We start from the raw sequence: 18983 nt of genomic DNA, 5'->3' as shown, positions 1-18983 counted from the left end.
ATGGGCTGAATGGCTGCCTTCTGCACTGTAGGGATTCTATGATTTATTTTACAATTTATTTCTCACCTGACCAAAATCCATGGGCGCGATTCTCTGCTCTCACGCCGGTTCGGAGAATAGCAGGCCGCGCCGATTTTTACGGCGACGCCGGTCCGACGCCCTCCCACTATTCTCCGAACCCCGCACAAAATACACATTGGCATTCCCGGCAAAGGCCTCGACAGACCCCCCGACACGACCAGAAGCCCGACTTTTTTGCCCCCCGCTATTCTCCGGCCCGGATAGGCCGAAGTCCCGACGTCATCACGCAATGTTTTCACGCCGGCCAACACACCTGCTTTTCAAGTTCGTCAACCAGTCGTGCTGGCTGACGAGAGCTTCGAGGAGGTGAGCGCACCGCTCAGCGCATCGCTCAGCGCACTGCTGGAGTCTGGCCACAACGGGGAAGGCATCCCCGAGAACGGGAGGGGGGTCCAGAGCGGGGGGAGTGTGGGAGACTGAGGGGAGGAAGTGGGAGACTGAGGGGGTGAGTGTGGGAGACGGAGGGGGTAGTGTGGGAGACTGAGGGGGGGGGGGGAGTGTGGGAGACTGAGGGGGGGTGTGGGAGACTGAGGGGGGGGAGTGTGGGAGACTGAGGGGGGAGTGTGGGAGACGGAGGGGGGGAGACTGAGGGGGGAGTGTGGGAGACTGAGGGGGGAGTGTGAGAGACTGAGGGGGGAGTGTGGGAGACTGAGGGGGGAGTGTGGGAGACTGAGGGGGGAGTGTGGGAGACGGAGGGGGGGAGTGTCAGAGATGGAGGGGGGAGTGTGGGAGACTGAGGGGGGAGTGTTGGAGATGGAGGGGAGGGGAGTGTGGGAGACGGAGGGGGGAGTGTGGGAGACTGAGGGGGGGGAGCGTGGGAGACTGAGGGGGGAAGTGGGAGACGGAGGGGGGAGTGTGGGAGACGGAGGGGGGGGAGTGTGCGAGACGGAGGGGGGAGTTTGGGAGATGGGGGGGGAGTGTGGGAGACTGAGGGGGGGGGGAGTGTGGGAGACTGAGGGGGGGAGTGTGGGAGACGGAGGGGGAAGTGGGAGACTGAGGGGGGGCAGTGTGGGAGACGGAGGGGGGAAGTGGGAGACGGAGGGGGGAAGTGGGAGACAGAGGGGGGTAGGGAGAGACTGAGCGAGTGACTCGTCCAACCCCGGTTACAAAATGTCTGCCACCATGCCATGGCGTGCCGGTCACGAGGACACGGCCGCTGTTTGCCCTGTGGTTTACGGCCACAGGCCACTGACGCACCGGTGAGGAGGACGTAGTTAACTGCCCGTTGGATGCAGAAAGTGACCAGGGGTTAGGCTGCCCGCGTGTCAGCAGCGCGACCAGGCCACCGGGACACACAGGTATCCCGTGGCTGGCGGCTGCCGAGGTGTCAACTAACCTCCGTCTAACATGTCCCGTTTCTCTGCCCCCACCACCCTTCTGTAGGTTTGCACAATGTCTGCGAACAGAACGGCTATGTTCAGCGCAGTGGTTGGCGCCGCTGCACTGCATTTGGAGATGGAGCAGCGTCCACAGCCACAACCCGCAGTGGATGCAGAGCCAGCTGCAGCAGCAGAGGGAAGGGCCGAGGAGTTGCCAGTCGTCGAGCAGCATGGGGAGGAGGAGGAGGGGGAGGAGGAGAGTGAGGGTGCATCTCTTTCCTAACAATGACAGACATCACCTGCAGGAGGAGACTCCGGTTGAGCAGAGAGACGGTGACACATATCTGTCACCTCGTGGCGCACCTCGCCCCACGTGGAACGGGGCGAGGACACGCAATCCCGGTTGTCATCAAGGTGCTCTTAACTTCTATGTGACCAGCTCCTTCCAGTCTCTGAGCGGGGACCTGGATCTCCCAGTCATCGGTGCACAGGTGCATCCGGGATGTGACCGACGCCCTCTATGCCATCGCCGATCGCTACGTCACCTTTCCCGAGGACCGAGCAAGTCAAGATTCACAAGCTCATGGATTTGCCAGCGTGGCTGGGATACCGATGGTGCAGGGTGCAATCGATTGTGTTCACGTCTCCATGCGCCCGCCTGCAGGGGATAGGGAGGTCTTCACAAACAGGAGGGGGGTCATACTCCATGAGTATCTAGGTGGTATGCGACCCCAACATGAGGTTCATGAATGTCTGTGCAAGGTTCCCAGGGCGTGTGCATGACTCCTACATACTGGCGCAGTCGTACATTCCTGCGATGTTTGAGGGACGTCCCCCCCGGCTGAGGGGCTGGTTGCTGAACGACAGGGGTTATCCGCTGAGGTCTTGGCTGATGACACCTATACGAAGGCCTCAGACCAATGCAGAAACCCGATACAACGAGGCCCATGCAGCAACCAGGGGCGTGGTGGAGCGCTGCCTTGGGCTCCTGAAGATGAGATTCAGGTGCCTGGACCGCTCCGGAGGGGCCCTGCAGTACCAGCCCGACAAGGTCGCTCGCATTGTTGTGGTCTGCTGTGTGCTGCACAACATCGCGATGCAGAGGGGAGATGACCTGCTGCAGGAGGCGGAGGGAGAAGCCAGTGGCAGTGGTGCCAGCACGGAGGAGGAGGAGGAGGAGGCTGGCGGAGTGGCGGGCGCAGCACGCAGACACGACCCAGGTGCTGGTGATGCCCAGGAGGTGGCACGACGGACCCGGCGAGGACGGCAGGCACGCGACGCCTTGGTGGCAGCACGGTTCACGCATCGTATGCGACGTCCCTGCTGAACACCAAACCACCACCTGCATCGGCAGTCGCGCAGAGGGTCAACACACAACTGACACCACCACAACCCCACCCCCCCACCCCCCCCTCAGTGTACACTGCTCCACTTCGACATCACCCTTACCACTGGGTCCAGACGGTATGGCACAACATTGATGGCTGTGTCAGCGGGTGTGATGAGTGCCATGTGGAATGATGACAGACCGCTCTGCGAAGAGCTGTGAGCTCAGAATCGTTAGAGAGAGTCTGACCCATGGCAATAGCTGAACCATCCACCTTGGTGGCCGCTGAGTTTGTCATGGACACTCCATCACGTGCCCGCGTGAGGTAGCTGTGGGAGGGGGTGGGGGGAGGGGAAGGAACTGCACACCCGGCACCGAAGTTTCACCGCTCGTCAACCCCAGCGACACTCGGTCACCATCACGATCTCTGTGGCTGTGGAACAATCACACGGTATTACAAGTAAGGTGGAACAGTGCGTTTAATGTTAACAATAATTTACAGATGCCCTAGCCCCTACAACTAAACTGTGCCCTTCACCCGTGCCAACTTACTCTGTGTCTCTCTTTGTTGCCTTACGGGCCCTACCACTACGTCTAAGTGATTCCCCAGATGATACAGCAGGAGTGGAGGAGGACTGCTGCGAATCGCCCCCTTCGACTTGTTTCTCTTTCGGCAAGCGTTCCTGGGGTGACCCGGCCTTGATGGGCCAGGCTGCTCTGCGGGCATCTCAGGTGACGTTGTGCCACACTGCTCTGCCCGCTGCCTACCCGATGCACCAGGGATGGGACGGGGGGAGGCCGAGAATTCCGGGACGTCCCGTGATGGAGTTAATGGGACGGGCCCCAAAACCTCCTCCTCCCTTGGGGAGCCCGGTGGCCCCCGGGCCTCACTGTGGGACAGAGGTGCGAGCGGGGAGGTGCCCCGTCGCGCCACCGACACCTGGCGCTGCCAGTCCTGGAGGCCTGCAACGGTATCCACCAGGATCCGAAGGTTTGCAGAGACGGAATCCAGGGAGTTAGACATTCCCACCAGGGACTCTGATCTCAACGTGTGAGTGCACGACGCCATCCAGCACGTGTGTCAGGCGGTTGATGCTCTCCACGACTGGCTGCTGGGACTGTGCCATCGACTGCTGTGACTGTGCCATGGCGTGCTGCGACTGGGCCATGATCTGCTGAGACTCGGCCAAGGCCCGCAGCGCGCCGGCAATGTCGTGTTGGCTCTGGCGCATTGTTGCCTGAGAGGGCAACCCTGTCCAGGGCCGAGGATGACGCGTGCACATTAAGCCCAACGCCTTGCATAACCTGACCCATTGCCTCCACCGCGGATGCCACCCGTGCGGTGTCGGCCTGGGTCTCTGCCATGAGCGGCACCACTCCCTGCTCCCGGACGCGGTTCGACTCCTCTAACTGCGTCTGCAGATGCTGGAAGACAGCCCTCATCGTGTCCCTGGGTTTCTTGATGCATCGGCTGTACGGGTGGGTTGAGAAACTCCAGGAATTTGGAAAACGTCTGGGAGCAAGCTGGATGCTGGGCCTGGCCTGCCCTCCGCTAGTCCGGGCCCTCGGTTGCTCCGACCTCCACCTGCTGTACCTGCTCAGCTGTGATGTGCGACGCAGACTGTGACCCAGGAGCCTCATCACTAAATAGCCCAACCGGGGTGAGTGTCTCTGGGATGGTGGATGGTGTGGGAGATAGCTGTGCCGCAAGCTCGAGGTCGTCTTGGGTGGACGCCTCCTCTATGTCATCTGCCCACTGAGAGGCTGCAGGGCGTTCGCGGGCCATTTCTCTCTCTTCCTCTCTCGCCGCCCTCTGGGCGTCCTGCTTCACAGATTCGATTGGGGAGGATGGGACTCCCCGCTGATCGGGCACCCTCTGGCGTGCGGCCCTGGGTGAGGTGGGGGCAGATGCCTGTCTCCGCCTGGAGGCAGACGGCTCTGGTCGTTCGGCATCACGTCCTAGGGAAGAGAATGAAACGGGTTATTTAGAGACGCTCGGCCGGGCACTGGACGGTCCCAGTGGGCAGAGTGTGAAGGGACAGAGAATGGGGGAGGTGTCCCAGTGGGCAAGGTGTGAAGGGACAGAGGATGGGGGAGGTGTCCCAGTGGCAGAGTGTGAAGGGACAGAGGATGGGGGAGGTGTGCCAGTGGGCAGAGTGTGAAGGGACAGAGGATGGGGGAGGTGTCCCAGTGGGCAGGGTGTGAAGGGACAGAGGATGGGGGAGGTGTCCCAGTGGGCAGGATGGGGGAGGTGTGCCAGTGGGCAGAGTGTGAAGGGACAGAGGATGGGGGAGGTGTGCTAGTGGGAAGAGTGTGAAGGGACAGAGGATGGGGGAGGGGGTGTTTGTCATTCAGGGTTGTCTCACTTGGTGCAGCTCCGCCAACCTCGCATTACGCGACCTCCCGGGTGGCAGATCCCCCAACAAGGTCCAGTGCCTTCTGCTCAAACGTGGTGAGGGGGTGCAGAATGGGCAAACCCCCTCCAGTCTTGTCCCCCTCACGAGTGTTGTGAGCGGTCTTGTCCTGTTGGGGGAGGGGGCATAGGTAGATCATTACAATACGGCAGGTATCAGCAGGCCATTCAGATACTGGCGCAGGTTGGGGGGTCAAGTTGTAACAAGACCATTGCATCTCTCCAGGGGGGCCAGAGCGCTGCGTCTGTGACTACTTAGTGAACCACCCTCCACTCACTCTGCCCCAATCCCCTCCACCACCCGTGCCAGGGGGGTGAGGTGGGTGATTAAGTAAAGGGGGAGGGGGGGAGGAATGGTTGTGACCCGGGGGCACCCTCTTGGCACTAACCCTGTCAGCCCTGGTGAGGTCGTGCAGCTTTTTACGGCACTGCTCCCCAGAGCGAGGGGTCTGCCGGCAGCAGCCACCTCTCGCCAGGCCTGGTGCACCAAGCTTGCAGGGTGGCGATGCCTTCTTCTCGGGCAGATGATGCCCCTCCTCTGCTCCACCTCATCGAGGAGCGTTTCTATGTCGGCCTCAGTAAACCTCGGCGCTGCCCTCCGTGGCTCCGACATGTTTCCCGTCCCGTTCCTGTGCTCGCCCGCGCCTTTTTACGACGTCGGGCGGCGTCACGTGGCCGTGTTCGTGGCGTTGCCGCGTTCCGACGTCATCTGGAACGTAATTGCCGCGGCCCCGTTCCTAGCCCATTTCCCGGGCGTGAATACCTCGGGAACGGGACCGTGTCGGGCTGACGGCAAATTCGACCATTTTCACGGCCGACTTCGCGATTTTCCACGGGTGCGGAGAATCGCGCCCCACATTTTAGGGATTTAAAGTTCCCCACATAGGATCATGCACGTGAAACAAATTGTCTTTAATAATTTTATTCATGTCCTCACAAAGTACAGTAAGAGTGTAGTTACCTCAATGCAGGAAGAGTCTGATCTAATAAGCCAAGGCTATCCTGGTTATATTCGTGCCTAATCAGTTTACTGAATTTGTAACCTGACATTGCTCACAGTGATACGACAATCTTCCATTATCACATATGTAGGCAGCATACCTTGCAGGCAACCCTTGATTTATGCATCCTTTCTGCACAACATTGATAAATAAGAGTAAAAATATTAGACATACAACGAGGCATAAAACAAGGCATTCCTCATTTTGGAAATGCTGATGTCTGCATTCCAAAACTGAAGCTTGCAATGGACTAAAATTTTTAGGGTTTTTTTTCCCCGTTGAAATGCATAGCATAGCAATACAGCCATATACCGATCATCTGTCTGCACTGTGAAACTACATCAAAATAAAAAACCACCAGCACCTCTCTGTCAATTCTTCATCTTCCAAAAAATGTCCTTTATTACAAAGTCTCTTATTGGTCCAACACCTTTTGTCATCTATCAAACACTCACAATATTGTCAGGGTTTTGCTTGATTTTCTTTTGAGATTCACCTTTATTTTGCAATCTATCCCTCAAGTCTCATTGTTATTTGAATTGACATTCAGGAATTCCAGCTTTTGATGCTTTATTTCCTGCAGGAATATGTTTAGTTTGTAGCCTGATCACTTGTGTGAAATTTCTCAATGTTTATGCATTATCGTATGTTAGTTTTCCTTCCCACTTTATCTTTCTGAGATCGCAAGTTCCCCAATCAAGTACCTTTACACTTGACTGCTCCTTCAGTTTTATATTGAACCTAATTATATTTGGGGCGACACAGTAGCACAGTGGTTAGCACTGTTGCTTCACAACTCCAGGGTCCCAGGATTGATTCCCGGCTTGGGTCACTGTCTGTGCGGACGTTCTCCTCATGTCTGTGTGGTTTTCCTCTGGGTTTCCTCTTGAAGTCCAAAGATGTGCAGGTTAGGTGGATTGACCATGCTAAATTGCCATCAGTGTCCAAAAACGGTAGGTGGGGTTACTGGATAGGGTGGAGATGTGGGCTTAAATAGGGTGCTCTTTCAAAGGGTTGCTGCAGACTCGATGGGCCGAATGGCCTCCTTCTGTACTTAAAATTCAATGTTAAGTTGCATGAGGTCTGTATCCAATATTGCCAGGATACAAACTGGATTTTGTCACTGTTGGTGCCAAAGTTACCCACTGCAGAGTTCTGCAGAAATTCTGCTGAAAAGAGCTTTCAATTAATGATTTACACTTAAGATTTCCTGGAGGTTTTGCGGGGGGAGAAGGTCAGGGGCGATTGTTTGCTGAAAATGTTCTTTTCTCCTGTAATGCACTGGCATTAATTGGTATGGGAAGTCTGATTTCCAGTAAACCTTAAATAATGTATGGGATAGTCCTGATAACTGCAGAGACAAGTGAGATTTGAAATTCCTAATTACTCCTGTCAGCCAGCTTGGGAACAGCTGTAGGATCTTGAGGTGAAGCAGGTTTTCCATTTCTACTGAAAAAAGATGTGCAAGTTACAGGGGAGGCCAATGTGTGTCCCTGGCCGCTTAAGCTGGTGCAATACATTGCTCAGCCTCTACTTCTTTGCTGGAATACTTCCGACCTACACTTTGCTCCTTTACTAATAAGGAATTTGAGGTGAAGGTCTTAAGAACTCGAGCCTAAACATTCCTATCCCTTTACCAAGTAAAGTTTGGAACAGCCCATAAACTTGGAAAAGCCTATAACACGTCACTGGCAGTGTACAAGCTATTACAGTAACTTGTGAAATCACTCACATCGCCAAAGTCCTCCAACATGTTCTTGCCCTCAATTCTGTGCCCGTCCTTCCCAAAATTCCCCATTTCAATTTCTATAATCAGGTTTTCACTCATGCCACAGTATCAGATTTTATCAAATGACACCGAATATGACTGTGACAGTGGTAAACTTCCCCCTTGTCTCACTTAACCTTTCTGCAGCTTTTGACAGAGTTGACTAAACCATCCTCTTCCAATGCCTCCCTCTGTCTTCCAGCTGGGTGGAAATCGCCTGGTTCCATTTGCCTCTATTTAATTGTAGGCAGAGTATCACCTGTAATGACTTTTCTTCCCACTCCCACATTGCTACCTTTGGTGTCCCCAACATATCTATCCTTGGTTTCCTTGTATTTCATCTACATGCTGTCCTTTGGCAATATCATCCAGAAACACATTAGCTCTATCTTACCACCACCTCTCTTGATTTCTCCACTGTTAAATTATTAGACTGCTTGTTCAACATCTAGCATCTGGGTTTTTAAAAAAAGTTTTTCTCTAATTAAATGTTGGGAGAATAAGGCCATTGTCTTTGGTCCCAGTTACAAACTGTTCCTCAGCTACCAACTACATTCCCCTCTTTGGCAACTGTTTGAGATTGAACCAGTGTGTTCATAACCTTGCTCTCATATCTGAACCAGAAATAAACTTCCAACCACCTATTTGAACCACTCTTAGATTTCCTATTCACACCTGACTCTGGCCCTGCCTCAGTTTATCTGCTGCTGAAACCCTCACCACTGCCTCTGTTACCTCTAGTCTTGACTATTCCAACCCTTTCCTGGCTGGCCTCCCACATTTTGCCCTCTGTAAACTTGATGTCATCCAGAAGTCTGCTACCTGTATTCTTACAGCAGATCCCGTTCACTGTGCTTGCTGACCTACATATGCTCCTAGTTAAGCAATATCTCCATTTTAAAATTCCTCGCCCTTGTCTCCATGACTTTGTCCCTCCCTATCTCTGTAATCTCTTCCAACTCCACAACTCCCCATGATATCTGCATTATTGAAATCTTGTATATTTTAACTGGTATACCATTGGTGGAAGTGCCTTCAGCTGTCGAAGCCCTGGCATTTTCTTCCTAAACCTCTCTTACCTTCTTTAAATGCTCCTTAAAACTTACATCTTTGATCAAGCAATTACCCATCTGCTTCTGTAAGGGTGATCCTAAAACAGCTGTACAGATGTCTGTTTTTAATAAAGTGTGTAATATAATCCCACATTATATAAAATGGAATTCTGTCTCAGTTTTCTGTTATAATTCAATTTAGGAATTAGGTTTTAATTTCTACTGAGATTAAGGATTAAATTGTGCCGACTTTGTACTATTTTAACACTTTCTAAACTTTCTCTCTTATAGGTGGGCAATAAGAAAAGACATGCCTGATATGTTGTACAGATGGTTCATCCTCCAAGAGCTGTGCAAATATGGGCCCATTGACTCAGTAATCTTTTCTGGACACAGATGCGCCCAAGTTGTGTTCAGTGATATACTGTCAGCTTGCAAAGCAATTAATTTTCATTCAGTTAGACTGCCAGAACAGCTTTATCGTTGTTTTTGGTATTATCCATTTATGATGCAAAATTACAAATTTTAAGTGTATAAGAGTGATTTAGTATTGCAAATTGTTTCAGTTCAGGTGCTTTAATGTTTCCAATTTCAACTCCACACCGATCCATAATTTTCCAAAATAGTAGTCACACATAAAAAGGACTTTTAAAGTTATACATTTCTGGAAACATTTAGGAAAACCATATAGCAATTTGGCTGACTGATTACATTGCAATGCAGCATTGATGAACAAAATCGTAGCATAATCTAAAACATTAATAACGTAAAGATGTTACGCAATCATAACTAGAATTTTGGCTTCTGGATGTAAATTACCAATTAGCGGGGAAACAAAATCATAACTTTGATTTTTTTTCAAAGAATCCCATTATGGCATTCATGCATTCTTCAGATAACCATCTCTCCACCAGTCTTTCACATTCTTGGGCATTGACAGCATGTAGCTTTTCCTTTTCAACACCTCTTATTAGCTGTTTTGAAAAGGCCAGAGACTGAAACGAAAGTAACATGAACACAACATCAAATTTAACAAATTTCATTCAATTGGATCCCTTACAAAATAATTTAGTTATCAAATTACCTTGCAATGAAAAGCCATCTAAATGACTAGCAAAAGTAGCATAAGTATATGAAAAGATTGAAGTGAGCAATGCGATAAGAATATGGATGTAGCAATTTATATTCAGAGCTTAAAATGACAACAGTCACTTACCATAACACATAGCTAGGTTACAGAATGATTACATTATCCACTATATAAATTAACACATTGACATAATCAGCTATAATTTGCTTTAATTTTATGCATGGAGCACCTGATAATGAATGTAAAGCTAAATAGTATTTTCAATCCTTGGATTATTACCTTTGAAATAAAGAACAGTCTCTAGACAGCAAATTAACAATGCCTATAAAGGTTTCATTCAACATGCTTACACAGAAAAAATATTTATTGCTAACTGGATATTAAGCAATCCTTGTGTCTAGTTATCCAGTCTTAAAATCCAAGCAGGATTAGTGGCGAGCATTTAGCTCCACTAGTAAGGATAAACCTAAATTCATGCTCCACTTGCAAGGCTGTTGGACAAGATAAAAGCTTATGGGATTGGGGGTAATGGACAGGATTCTCCATTGCGAATCCGCCTCGCTATTGCTGCCAGCGAGGATGAGAATTTGGCGGTCAGCCAAAACTCCATTCACTGCAGCGAGACCGGAGAATCCCGACGGCATGAAGGAACGGAGAATCAAAGTCAATATATTAACATAGATACAGGATTGGTTAAAGGATGGGGGGAGAAATAGAATAAATGGTCACCTATGGGTTGGCAGGCTGTTATTAGCAAGATGCCGCAAGGATCAATACTGGCACCTCAGCTATTTACAATATATATTAATGACTTACATAATTCCTTAGCTACCAACCTTAATTCCTCTCCCTGGCAACCGTCTGAGACTAAACCAGAATGTGCATACTGTACTGTCATATTTGACCCCAAGATGAGCTTCGGAACATGTATTTTTGCTGCCTATTTCCACCCTGTAACATCACCTGACTCCATTCCTGTCTCAACTTATCTTTTGCTGAAACACTCTTTCATGCATTTGTTACCTTTATGCTCAATTATTCCAACATATATATCTGTCCGATCTGTCTTATCTAGCCTCTGTAAAGTTGAGGTCATCCAAAATTCTGCTGTTCACATTCAAACCATTCACCTGTCACTCCTGTGCTCACTGACCTACACTGATTTCCAGTCAGTGACACCTTGATTCTAAAATTCCCTTCCTTGTTTCCAAATCCCACCCCCCCATGGTTTCATCCCTCCCTATCTACGTAATTTCCTACAAACCCGTCAAGATATCTGTGCTCAACTAATTCTGGCCTCTTGATCACTCCACCAGAGGTAGCCATGCTTTCATTAGCCTAGACCTCAAGTTCCGGAATTTCCTCCCTACACCTCTCCGCTTGTCTTCTTGACTTTCCTCTTTTGAGACAGTCCCAGAAGACTACGGTCAGGATTTTTCTCCCAATGGCGATGTGGTTGCAGAATCCTGTGAGGTGCCAAAAACGAGAGTCGTGCTGGCGAGATGTCGTGATGCAATTGTCACCGCCCTGACATTGATGCAATGAGGTACACGGCCATAAAGGCCAGGAACCTCATTTAAATACATTTGAATCTCATTAGCTGGCTTCCTCGCTGTATCATCCCCACACATTTAGGATGTCCCCCTCGCCTACTGAAAAATTATATTTTGTTATAAACCTTACCTGTGAAGCTTTTTTCCTGTCACCAGGGAACCCATCCCCGCCAATACCAGCTGTCCCACAGCCATTTAACACTCAGTGAGGCATTAACTATAGACTGAGATTTCTGCCACCATCTGGGGAGGATGTCCTACCTTGGAGAAGTAACATCAGGTTCAAGCAGTGGCCACTGCTGAGACCACCTGCAGTACCCGAAGAGGAGTTAATGAAAGCGGATTTTCAGGTAAGTCCAGGATATTAGTGGGGTCTGGCATTGGAGCTGGTACAGAGGAGATTCACAAGAATGACTCCAGGGATAAACAACTGTAGCCATGAGGATAGATTGGAGAGGTTGGGTTTATTTTCCTTGGAGAAAAGACTGAGGGGAGATTTGATAGGGGTATTCAAGATCCTGACGGGTTTGTAGAGGGTAAATAGTGAGAAACCGATACCTCTCAAGGGTACATCAAGTACTTGAGGGCACAGATTCAAAATAATGGGCAAAAGGAGCAGAAGTGAAATGAGGGAAAACATTTTAATGATGGTTGGAGTCATTTTAAGGGTAGTTGGAGTCTGGAGCAAACATTCATAGAGGGTTGTGGAGGCAGGTTCGATTGAGGTATTCAAAAGGGAATTGGATTGCTATTGAAAAGAAGGAATGTGCAAGGTTACAGAATAAGGCAGGGCTGACAGCTCTTCAAGCCTGCCTGCTGTCCTTAATGGGACAATTAGGAGGCCACCTCTTGTGCCACTGGTCCCAACATTAGGGTCCCAAAGCCCAAGGGAAAATCCAGCCTAAAGAGTCTGCAAAGGGATATAGATATGTTAAGTGAATGGGTAAAAGGTGGCATATGGTGTATATTGTGGGGAAATAGGAGGTTATGCATTTCGGTAAGAGGAACAGAAAAATAGAATATTTTTAAAATGATGAACAACTAAGAAACTCTGGATAAAAGCAAATTACTGCGGATGCTGGAAATTAAACAAAAACAGAAAATACTGCACAATCTCAGAAGGTCTGACAGCATCTGGAGAGAGAAAGGAGCTAACGTTTTGAGTCTGGAAGACTCTTTGCCAAAGAAATGTTGGAGTTCATTGGGATTTGGCGGACCTCGTACAAGAGACACAGAAAGCTGGCACCAACATGTTCCTTCCATGATAAATGACTTGTCTGAACCCAAACAGTATACAGGCAAGATCACTGACCTACATCTCACCCATAACTATAAAGCAAAATGTAACAGAATAAAACAACAACCTGAGAACGCCAGTGCTAAGAGCAATTGATGAACTCTTACAGTGTAATTTTAGACTCTTCTCCATATCCAGGCTGGAAAAGGCAGCCATCCTTACTGCCGAGATAGCAAAATCACAATAACAATGACAAAGAGAGGACTGAGCACAATCAAACTTTCATACTCAGCCTTAGGTCTCCTATAAAATCAGAAAAAAAGGGCAAGCATAGAAACCAAGAACAAGAATCCACACTCCCATAATCCCCTCACTCAACCACAGATCAAAGGACAAAACAGATCCCCAAGCCACCCTCACCACCCTCAATAGGACAAGAGGATATCTCAGGGCCCTGAACCAAAAAGAATAGAAACTTGTCCCAATTAGAAGACAGAGAGGAGACCCAGTCCAAGATGGGAGGGCCGTCACTGTGACCCCCAAATGGTAGGGAGGGCTAACCCACCCCTCCCGGAGTCACAAAACCTACACACACAACCAGGACCAGTGAAAAGATGAAAGGATTAGGCCAGTGTTTTTCAAACTTTTTTTCCGGGGACACAGTTTTACCAACCAGCCGACCTTTGGACCCAACCCGGCCGACCTTCGCAACCCACCATTTTCTCTTACCTTGTTTGTTGCTGACAAAAATGGAGGGAATGATTTTGTGTCCCTTTGGCCCCAATGGCCCCCCGAACTTGGAAAGAAAAAAGGCTACAACCATATAAAAACAAATGCGGCCGCACTGCGCATGCGTGCCTGATTATCGGTGCACATGCGCACAGTTTTTGTGCATGCACACCGATGATCGGGCACGCATACACAGTGCGGCTCAATTTTGTTTATCAGTTCCTGGCCATTATTAAAAGCCGGCTTCTGCGGCTGTTGCACGCGGATTGGCGCGATCGAGAGTGCCGCGACGGACGCTCCGCGACCCTACTGAAACCCGCCCGGGACCCACCCGTGGGTTGCGCCCCTGAGTTTGAGAATGCCTGGATTACGCCACCCAAAGGTAAACATGGCTCCGTAACCGAATGTCCATGTCACCAAGGCTCTACATTTGACACCACCACAGTCAGCCCTCACAGGCACCAGTACAAAGAGAGAAATAGAAGAAACTGCCCACAATCTCTCAAAGTCAGGAGAAAAGAGAAGAACAAGAACTGTGAGAACTAATCCCTTGGATGCACAGACCACCACCTAAAATATTACTACCAAATGAGAACCGGTCAATCAATCACCGAGTGGGTCCCATTGAACTGTCCAGCGGAATAAGGATAATTACTGGATACACTCTTCGGACCCTATCCAACCTATGCCTCTCCAGATGAGGGCCTATCCCCAAGAGAGGAATTCCCGCTCAATGAGCAACAAGATACTAACTATAATGTTGAGCCTGGCCCAGATCAACACCACCACGAGGGAAAAATAAGGATCGGAGATGTTCCCAGCCGAGTTTGAGAAGTGGCTGCCGGTCCCAACACCCCAGTCCCAACACCCCTTCAAAGCCAAGCCACTTCCCAAATGGGACACCACACCTCTCCTCCACCTCAGACCTTCAAATATACATACCAATACCTCATGCCCCAACAGTTAAGAGAAGGGAAAAAAATAAACCCACTTGGGAGGGACCACCCCATTATACACAAAATACCACCAGATAGAGGATATTGTGGCCTCTTTCACAAGAGTACTGACAGCAGTAGAACAGACAAAGAGGGAGACCCACATCAGAAGAAACAACTGACTCTCCCCCCCCCCCCCCCCCCCCCCCCCACTAAAGTAGGGTCCAAAAAGCCCCAGTCCTTAACAGGATAATACATGGGGCGTGATTCTCCGCCCCCCACGCCGGGTGGGAGAATAGCAGGAGGGCCTCCCGACATTTTTCACGCCCTCCCGCTATTCTCCCCCGCCCCCCCCCCACGCCCGACCCACACTATGAATCGCCGCTTTCTACGGCGAGCGACGATTCTCCGAGGCCGATGGGCCGAGCGGCCGGGCCTTCACGCCCGTTTCAACACGGCAGCAAACACACCTGCTTGCTGTCGTCGTGTAGACTAAGAGCTGCATTCATCCAGGCAAGTGGAGAGTATTTCATCACATTTCTGACTTGCGCCTTGTCGATTGGACAGGTGGGGAGTCAGGTGAGTTAGTCACTGCAGAATTCAGAGCCTTTAACCTGCTCTTATAGTCACAATATTTATACGTTTGTAGTAGCTGGAATGAGCATACAATCCATCCAAGCATAAATTACATTTTGATACCAGTATGAAAAGTTTTATTTAAAGTATTCTAATGAAAATGTTTACGTACATTTTTAGGTAGTTTTGCATAAGCATGCAATCTTTTCCAAACCTCTTTCTGGAACGTACTGTCAGGGAATACCTCAGTCACCAGTCCCAGTTCATAAGCTTGAGCTGCTGTTAATTTCTTGTTGAACAAGAGAATTTCATTGGCCTAATGGGATGACAGAAATAATGTAACTTACTACTCCCATAATAATAGACAGCTTCTGACTGACTACTTCTAGAACAGAAAACCCTGCAAGTAAAGAATAACATTAATTCAATCAATGAGTTCAAAATTATAACATATGCTATTGTGATTTTCACAAATTACCTGAATTTGTAGATTAGAACATAGAACATACAGTGCAGAAGGAGGCCATTTGGCCCATCGAATCTGCACCGACCCACTTAAGCCCTCGCCTCCACCCTATCCCCGAAACCCAATAATTCCTAATCATTTTTGGTCACTAAGGGCAATTTATCATGGCCAATCCACCTAACCTGCACGCCTTTGGACTTTGGGAGGAAACCGGAGTACCCAGAGGAAACCCACGCAGACACGGGGAGAACGTGCAGACCCCGCACAGACAGTGACACAGCAGGGTATTTTTCTGAGAGCAGCTCAACAGATCATTAAGTACATGGGAAGAAAAGGGAATAAAAGAAAATACATAATAGGGCAACACAAGATTTACAATGTAACTACATAAGCACTGGCATCGGATGAAGCATACAGGATGTACTGTTAATGAGGTCAGTCCATAAGAGGGTCATTTAGGAGTCTGGTGACAGTGGGGAAGAAGCTGTTTTTGAGCCTGTTCGTGCGTGTTCTCAGACTTCTGTATCTCTTGCCTGATGGAAGAAATTGGAAGAGTGAGTAAGCCGGGTGGGAGGGATCTTTGATTATGCTGCCCGCTTTCCCCAGGCAGCAGGAAGTGTAGATGGAGTCCATGGATGGGAGGCAGGTTCGTGTGATGGACTGGGCGGTATTCACGACTCTCTGAAGTTTCTTGCAGTCCTGGGCCAAGCAGTTGCCATACCAGGCTGTGATGCAGCCCGATAGGATGCTTTCTAAGGTGCATCTGTAAATGTTGGTAAGGGTTCATGAGGACATGCCAAATTTCCTTAGTTTCCTGAGGAAGTATAGGCGCTGTTGTGCTTTCTTGGCGGTAGCGTTGACGTGGGTGGACCAGAACAGATTTTGCACATGTGCATTTTGTGGAGCCAGCTGCCCATACAGAACAGAAGCTCCCTTCAGTCATGTCTGATTTTCATTAGCCAGGAGTGGGAAACATGACATGTATGGATTAGACCTGGTAGGAGTAGGTATAAACTTTGCAAAGTCCTTTGGAGATGTGGGTTATTTTAGGGAGATACAGTGCCCTTTGGAAGTGGTGTGGTGCCTTTTGTAGGAGGTCCTAGGCACCTGAATTTATGTAAAAAGTGCATAAGCACACTAATTGTAGAGCTCATTGGAACTCTCAAAGGAGTAAAAATGAACAGTGAGAATCAACTGTCAAAGTACCAAGTGCTTAGAATTTAAATTCTTTAAAATTCCTGCCCTTAAGTATTTGAAAAAAATGTTGACTATTAAAATAAAAATCAGTTTGCTATTCCTTCTGTCTGTTGACATAAACCTGCAGGTTATAATTACTGGATTAGTGCTGCATAATAGATTTCAAAACCTTCCATTATCACAGTGGGGTGCCATCGATGACCGGGGCGTCATCGAGAGGTATGTTAGCGTGCTGAAGGCCTGGTTCAGGTGCCTGGACCACTCTGGTGGGGCCCTCCAAAACAGCCTGAGAGGGTCTCCCGCATCGTGGTGTCCAGCTGCGTCCTCCATAACATCGCGTAGCAGAGGGGCAACATGCTGGAGGTGGAGAAATGGCATACCTCGTCCAGCGAGGATGATGCAGAGGAGAGCCAAGACATTGGGCTCGGCAGGGCTGCCGAGCGCGGGACATCTTGATTGCCTCAGGTTTGATGACGAGGGGCTTGGTCAACGGCAGCTCAACCATCCTGTCTTATCCCTATATAGCCCCCTAACCTCCCCCTACGGGCACCCACTCCCCCGTACCACATCCCCCCCCTCTCCGAGATTCCCACCAGCTGCACCACAAGGTGTTGACCCTGAGGCGGTAGGATCACCGGGTCTCGTCCATGGGGCGGACGATGATGATGATGACCCGCTCCGTAATGGGCTCTGGTGTTCCGCAAAGTCTGGCAATGTCTGCCTCTCACCCTGGCATCACATTCCACTGTCTGCCCGGGCAATCCTTCTGGGGGTGCGGAGGTGGGGCTGGGGTCCAGGGGGGTGAGGGCACGGTGTTGAGTGGTGACGGGTCTGTATCAGGTAGGCCCACTACACGGAGCCCCACGTCTCTAGGCCAGAGAGCCGTGGCTGATCAGAACATTGGTGCACAGGTGTTTATTTGTGACAATACTATATACAATAACAGTGCTCGAGCTCCTAACACTATCCTATGTGCTTCACATGTACCAACTTAACTGGTGTTTCACTTTCTAACCTTATGTGCCCTAACGTTCCTTCTAATGTCCCAAAGTGGTACATTAGAAGTGGAAAAGGTCTATTGCGTTCCTGCCCCGTGATATGTGTCCGCTTTGGCAGCCGTGTCCAGATGTGCCCGGTAGTTTTCCGGTCGTCACAGGTGGCGTGGGCCACCCTATTTTACCCACAGCCAGGGATAGGTGTGTGTGTGCGCGCTCAGCAAATTTAAAACACTCCTGAATCTCTGATTGAAATGTTGGTGCTTTAGATATTAGAACATAGAACAGAACAGCACAGAACAGGCCCTTCGGCCCTCGATGTTGTGCCGAGCAATGATCACCCTACTCAAACCCACGTATCCACCCTATACCCGTAACCCAACAACCCTCCCTTTAACCTTACTTTTTTTTAGGACACTACGGGCAATTTAGCATGGCCAATCCACCTAACCCGCACATCTTTGGACTGTGGGAGGAAACCGGAGCACCCGGAGGAAACCCACGCACACACGGGGAGGACGTGCAGACTCCGCACAGACAGTGACCCAGCCGGGAACTGAACCTGGGACCCTGGAGCTGTGAAGCATTTATGCTAACCACCATGCTACCGTCCTGCCCCTTTTACCGTGCTTGCCCCTGAATTAACTTTTTCACATAGGACATGTTTATATTTAACAGGCGGTAATTATAATTAAAGCAAGTTTGAAAAATGACATAAACGTGCTGTTTGATTAATCCACTGAGTGCAGCATTAGTACTATGCATTGTCGGTAAGTGCTTCCAGCAATACATCTGGTGCTCAGAGAATGCGGAGTTTGATAATGGAGTATAATAGTTGTTCATACCTCCACCTGATATACCACAAGATGTGTGTGGTGCGCACCAAATAGTGCCCCAGGAACCTCACTGCCCAACCGAGGTGAGTATCTCTGGGATGGTGGAGGGTGTTGGAGACAGCAGTGGCGAGAAGTTGGTGTCATCCCTTAAAATGTGCCCCGGGGTGTTGAGAGTTGCAGCTGGGGGTGTCGGGCCCCGGACGGTCCCACCTCGTCACCCGGTGAGTCGTGGGGTTATGACTGGGGGGGGGGGTCGGGGAACACCAGCCGGTTCCACATTGTCTGACAGCGACCCTGCAAGATACAGTACCAGACGCATGGTTAGATCACGGGTAGGCATGGTGCTGGGGTGGGGGAATCAGGGGTGACTCACATGCCATAGGGTCATCACAATTCATTGGGGATTCA

General features: G+C 49.9%; 2 protein-coding genes across 2 annotated transcripts in view; one reads left to right on the top strand and one right to left on the bottom strand.

Annotated features, from left to right (window-relative positions):
* LOC119965581 overlaps window positions 1-9490 on the top strand; it is a 154722-nt gene extending 145232 nt beyond the window's left edge. The window contains exon 4 of the mRNA XM_038796373.1: window positions 9253-9490. Coding sequence (XP_038652301.1) covers window positions 9253-9490 — 238 coding nt within the window. The remainder of the gene's footprint in view (window positions 1-9252) is intronic.
* A 28-nt stretch (window positions 9491-9518) lies between these two features.
* eci2 (enoyl-CoA delta isomerase 2) overlaps window positions 9519-18983 on the bottom strand; it is a 153271-nt gene continuing 143806 nt past the window's right edge. Inside the window, exons 9-10 of the mRNA XM_038796641.1 lie at window positions 15254-15397; window positions 9519-9956 (exon numbers count right to left, since the gene is read on the bottom strand). Of these exons, the coding sequence (XP_038652569.1) occupies window positions 9801-9956; window positions 15254-15397 (300 nt within the window). The 3' untranslated portion in view covers window positions 9519-9800. The remainder of the gene's footprint in view (window positions 9957-15253; window positions 15398-18983) is intronic.

The sequence above is a fragment of the Scyliorhinus canicula genome, chromosome 5 (genome assembly GCF_902713615.1).
Source record: "Scyliorhinus canicula chromosome 5, sScyCan1.1, whole genome shotgun sequence".
Lineage (NCBI taxonomy): Eukaryota > Metazoa > Chordata > Chondrichthyes > Carcharhiniformes > Scyliorhinidae > Scyliorhinus > Scyliorhinus canicula.
The sequence above is the reverse complement of the archived record's forward strand: the minus strand, read 5'-3'. Positions and strand labels throughout refer to the sequence as shown.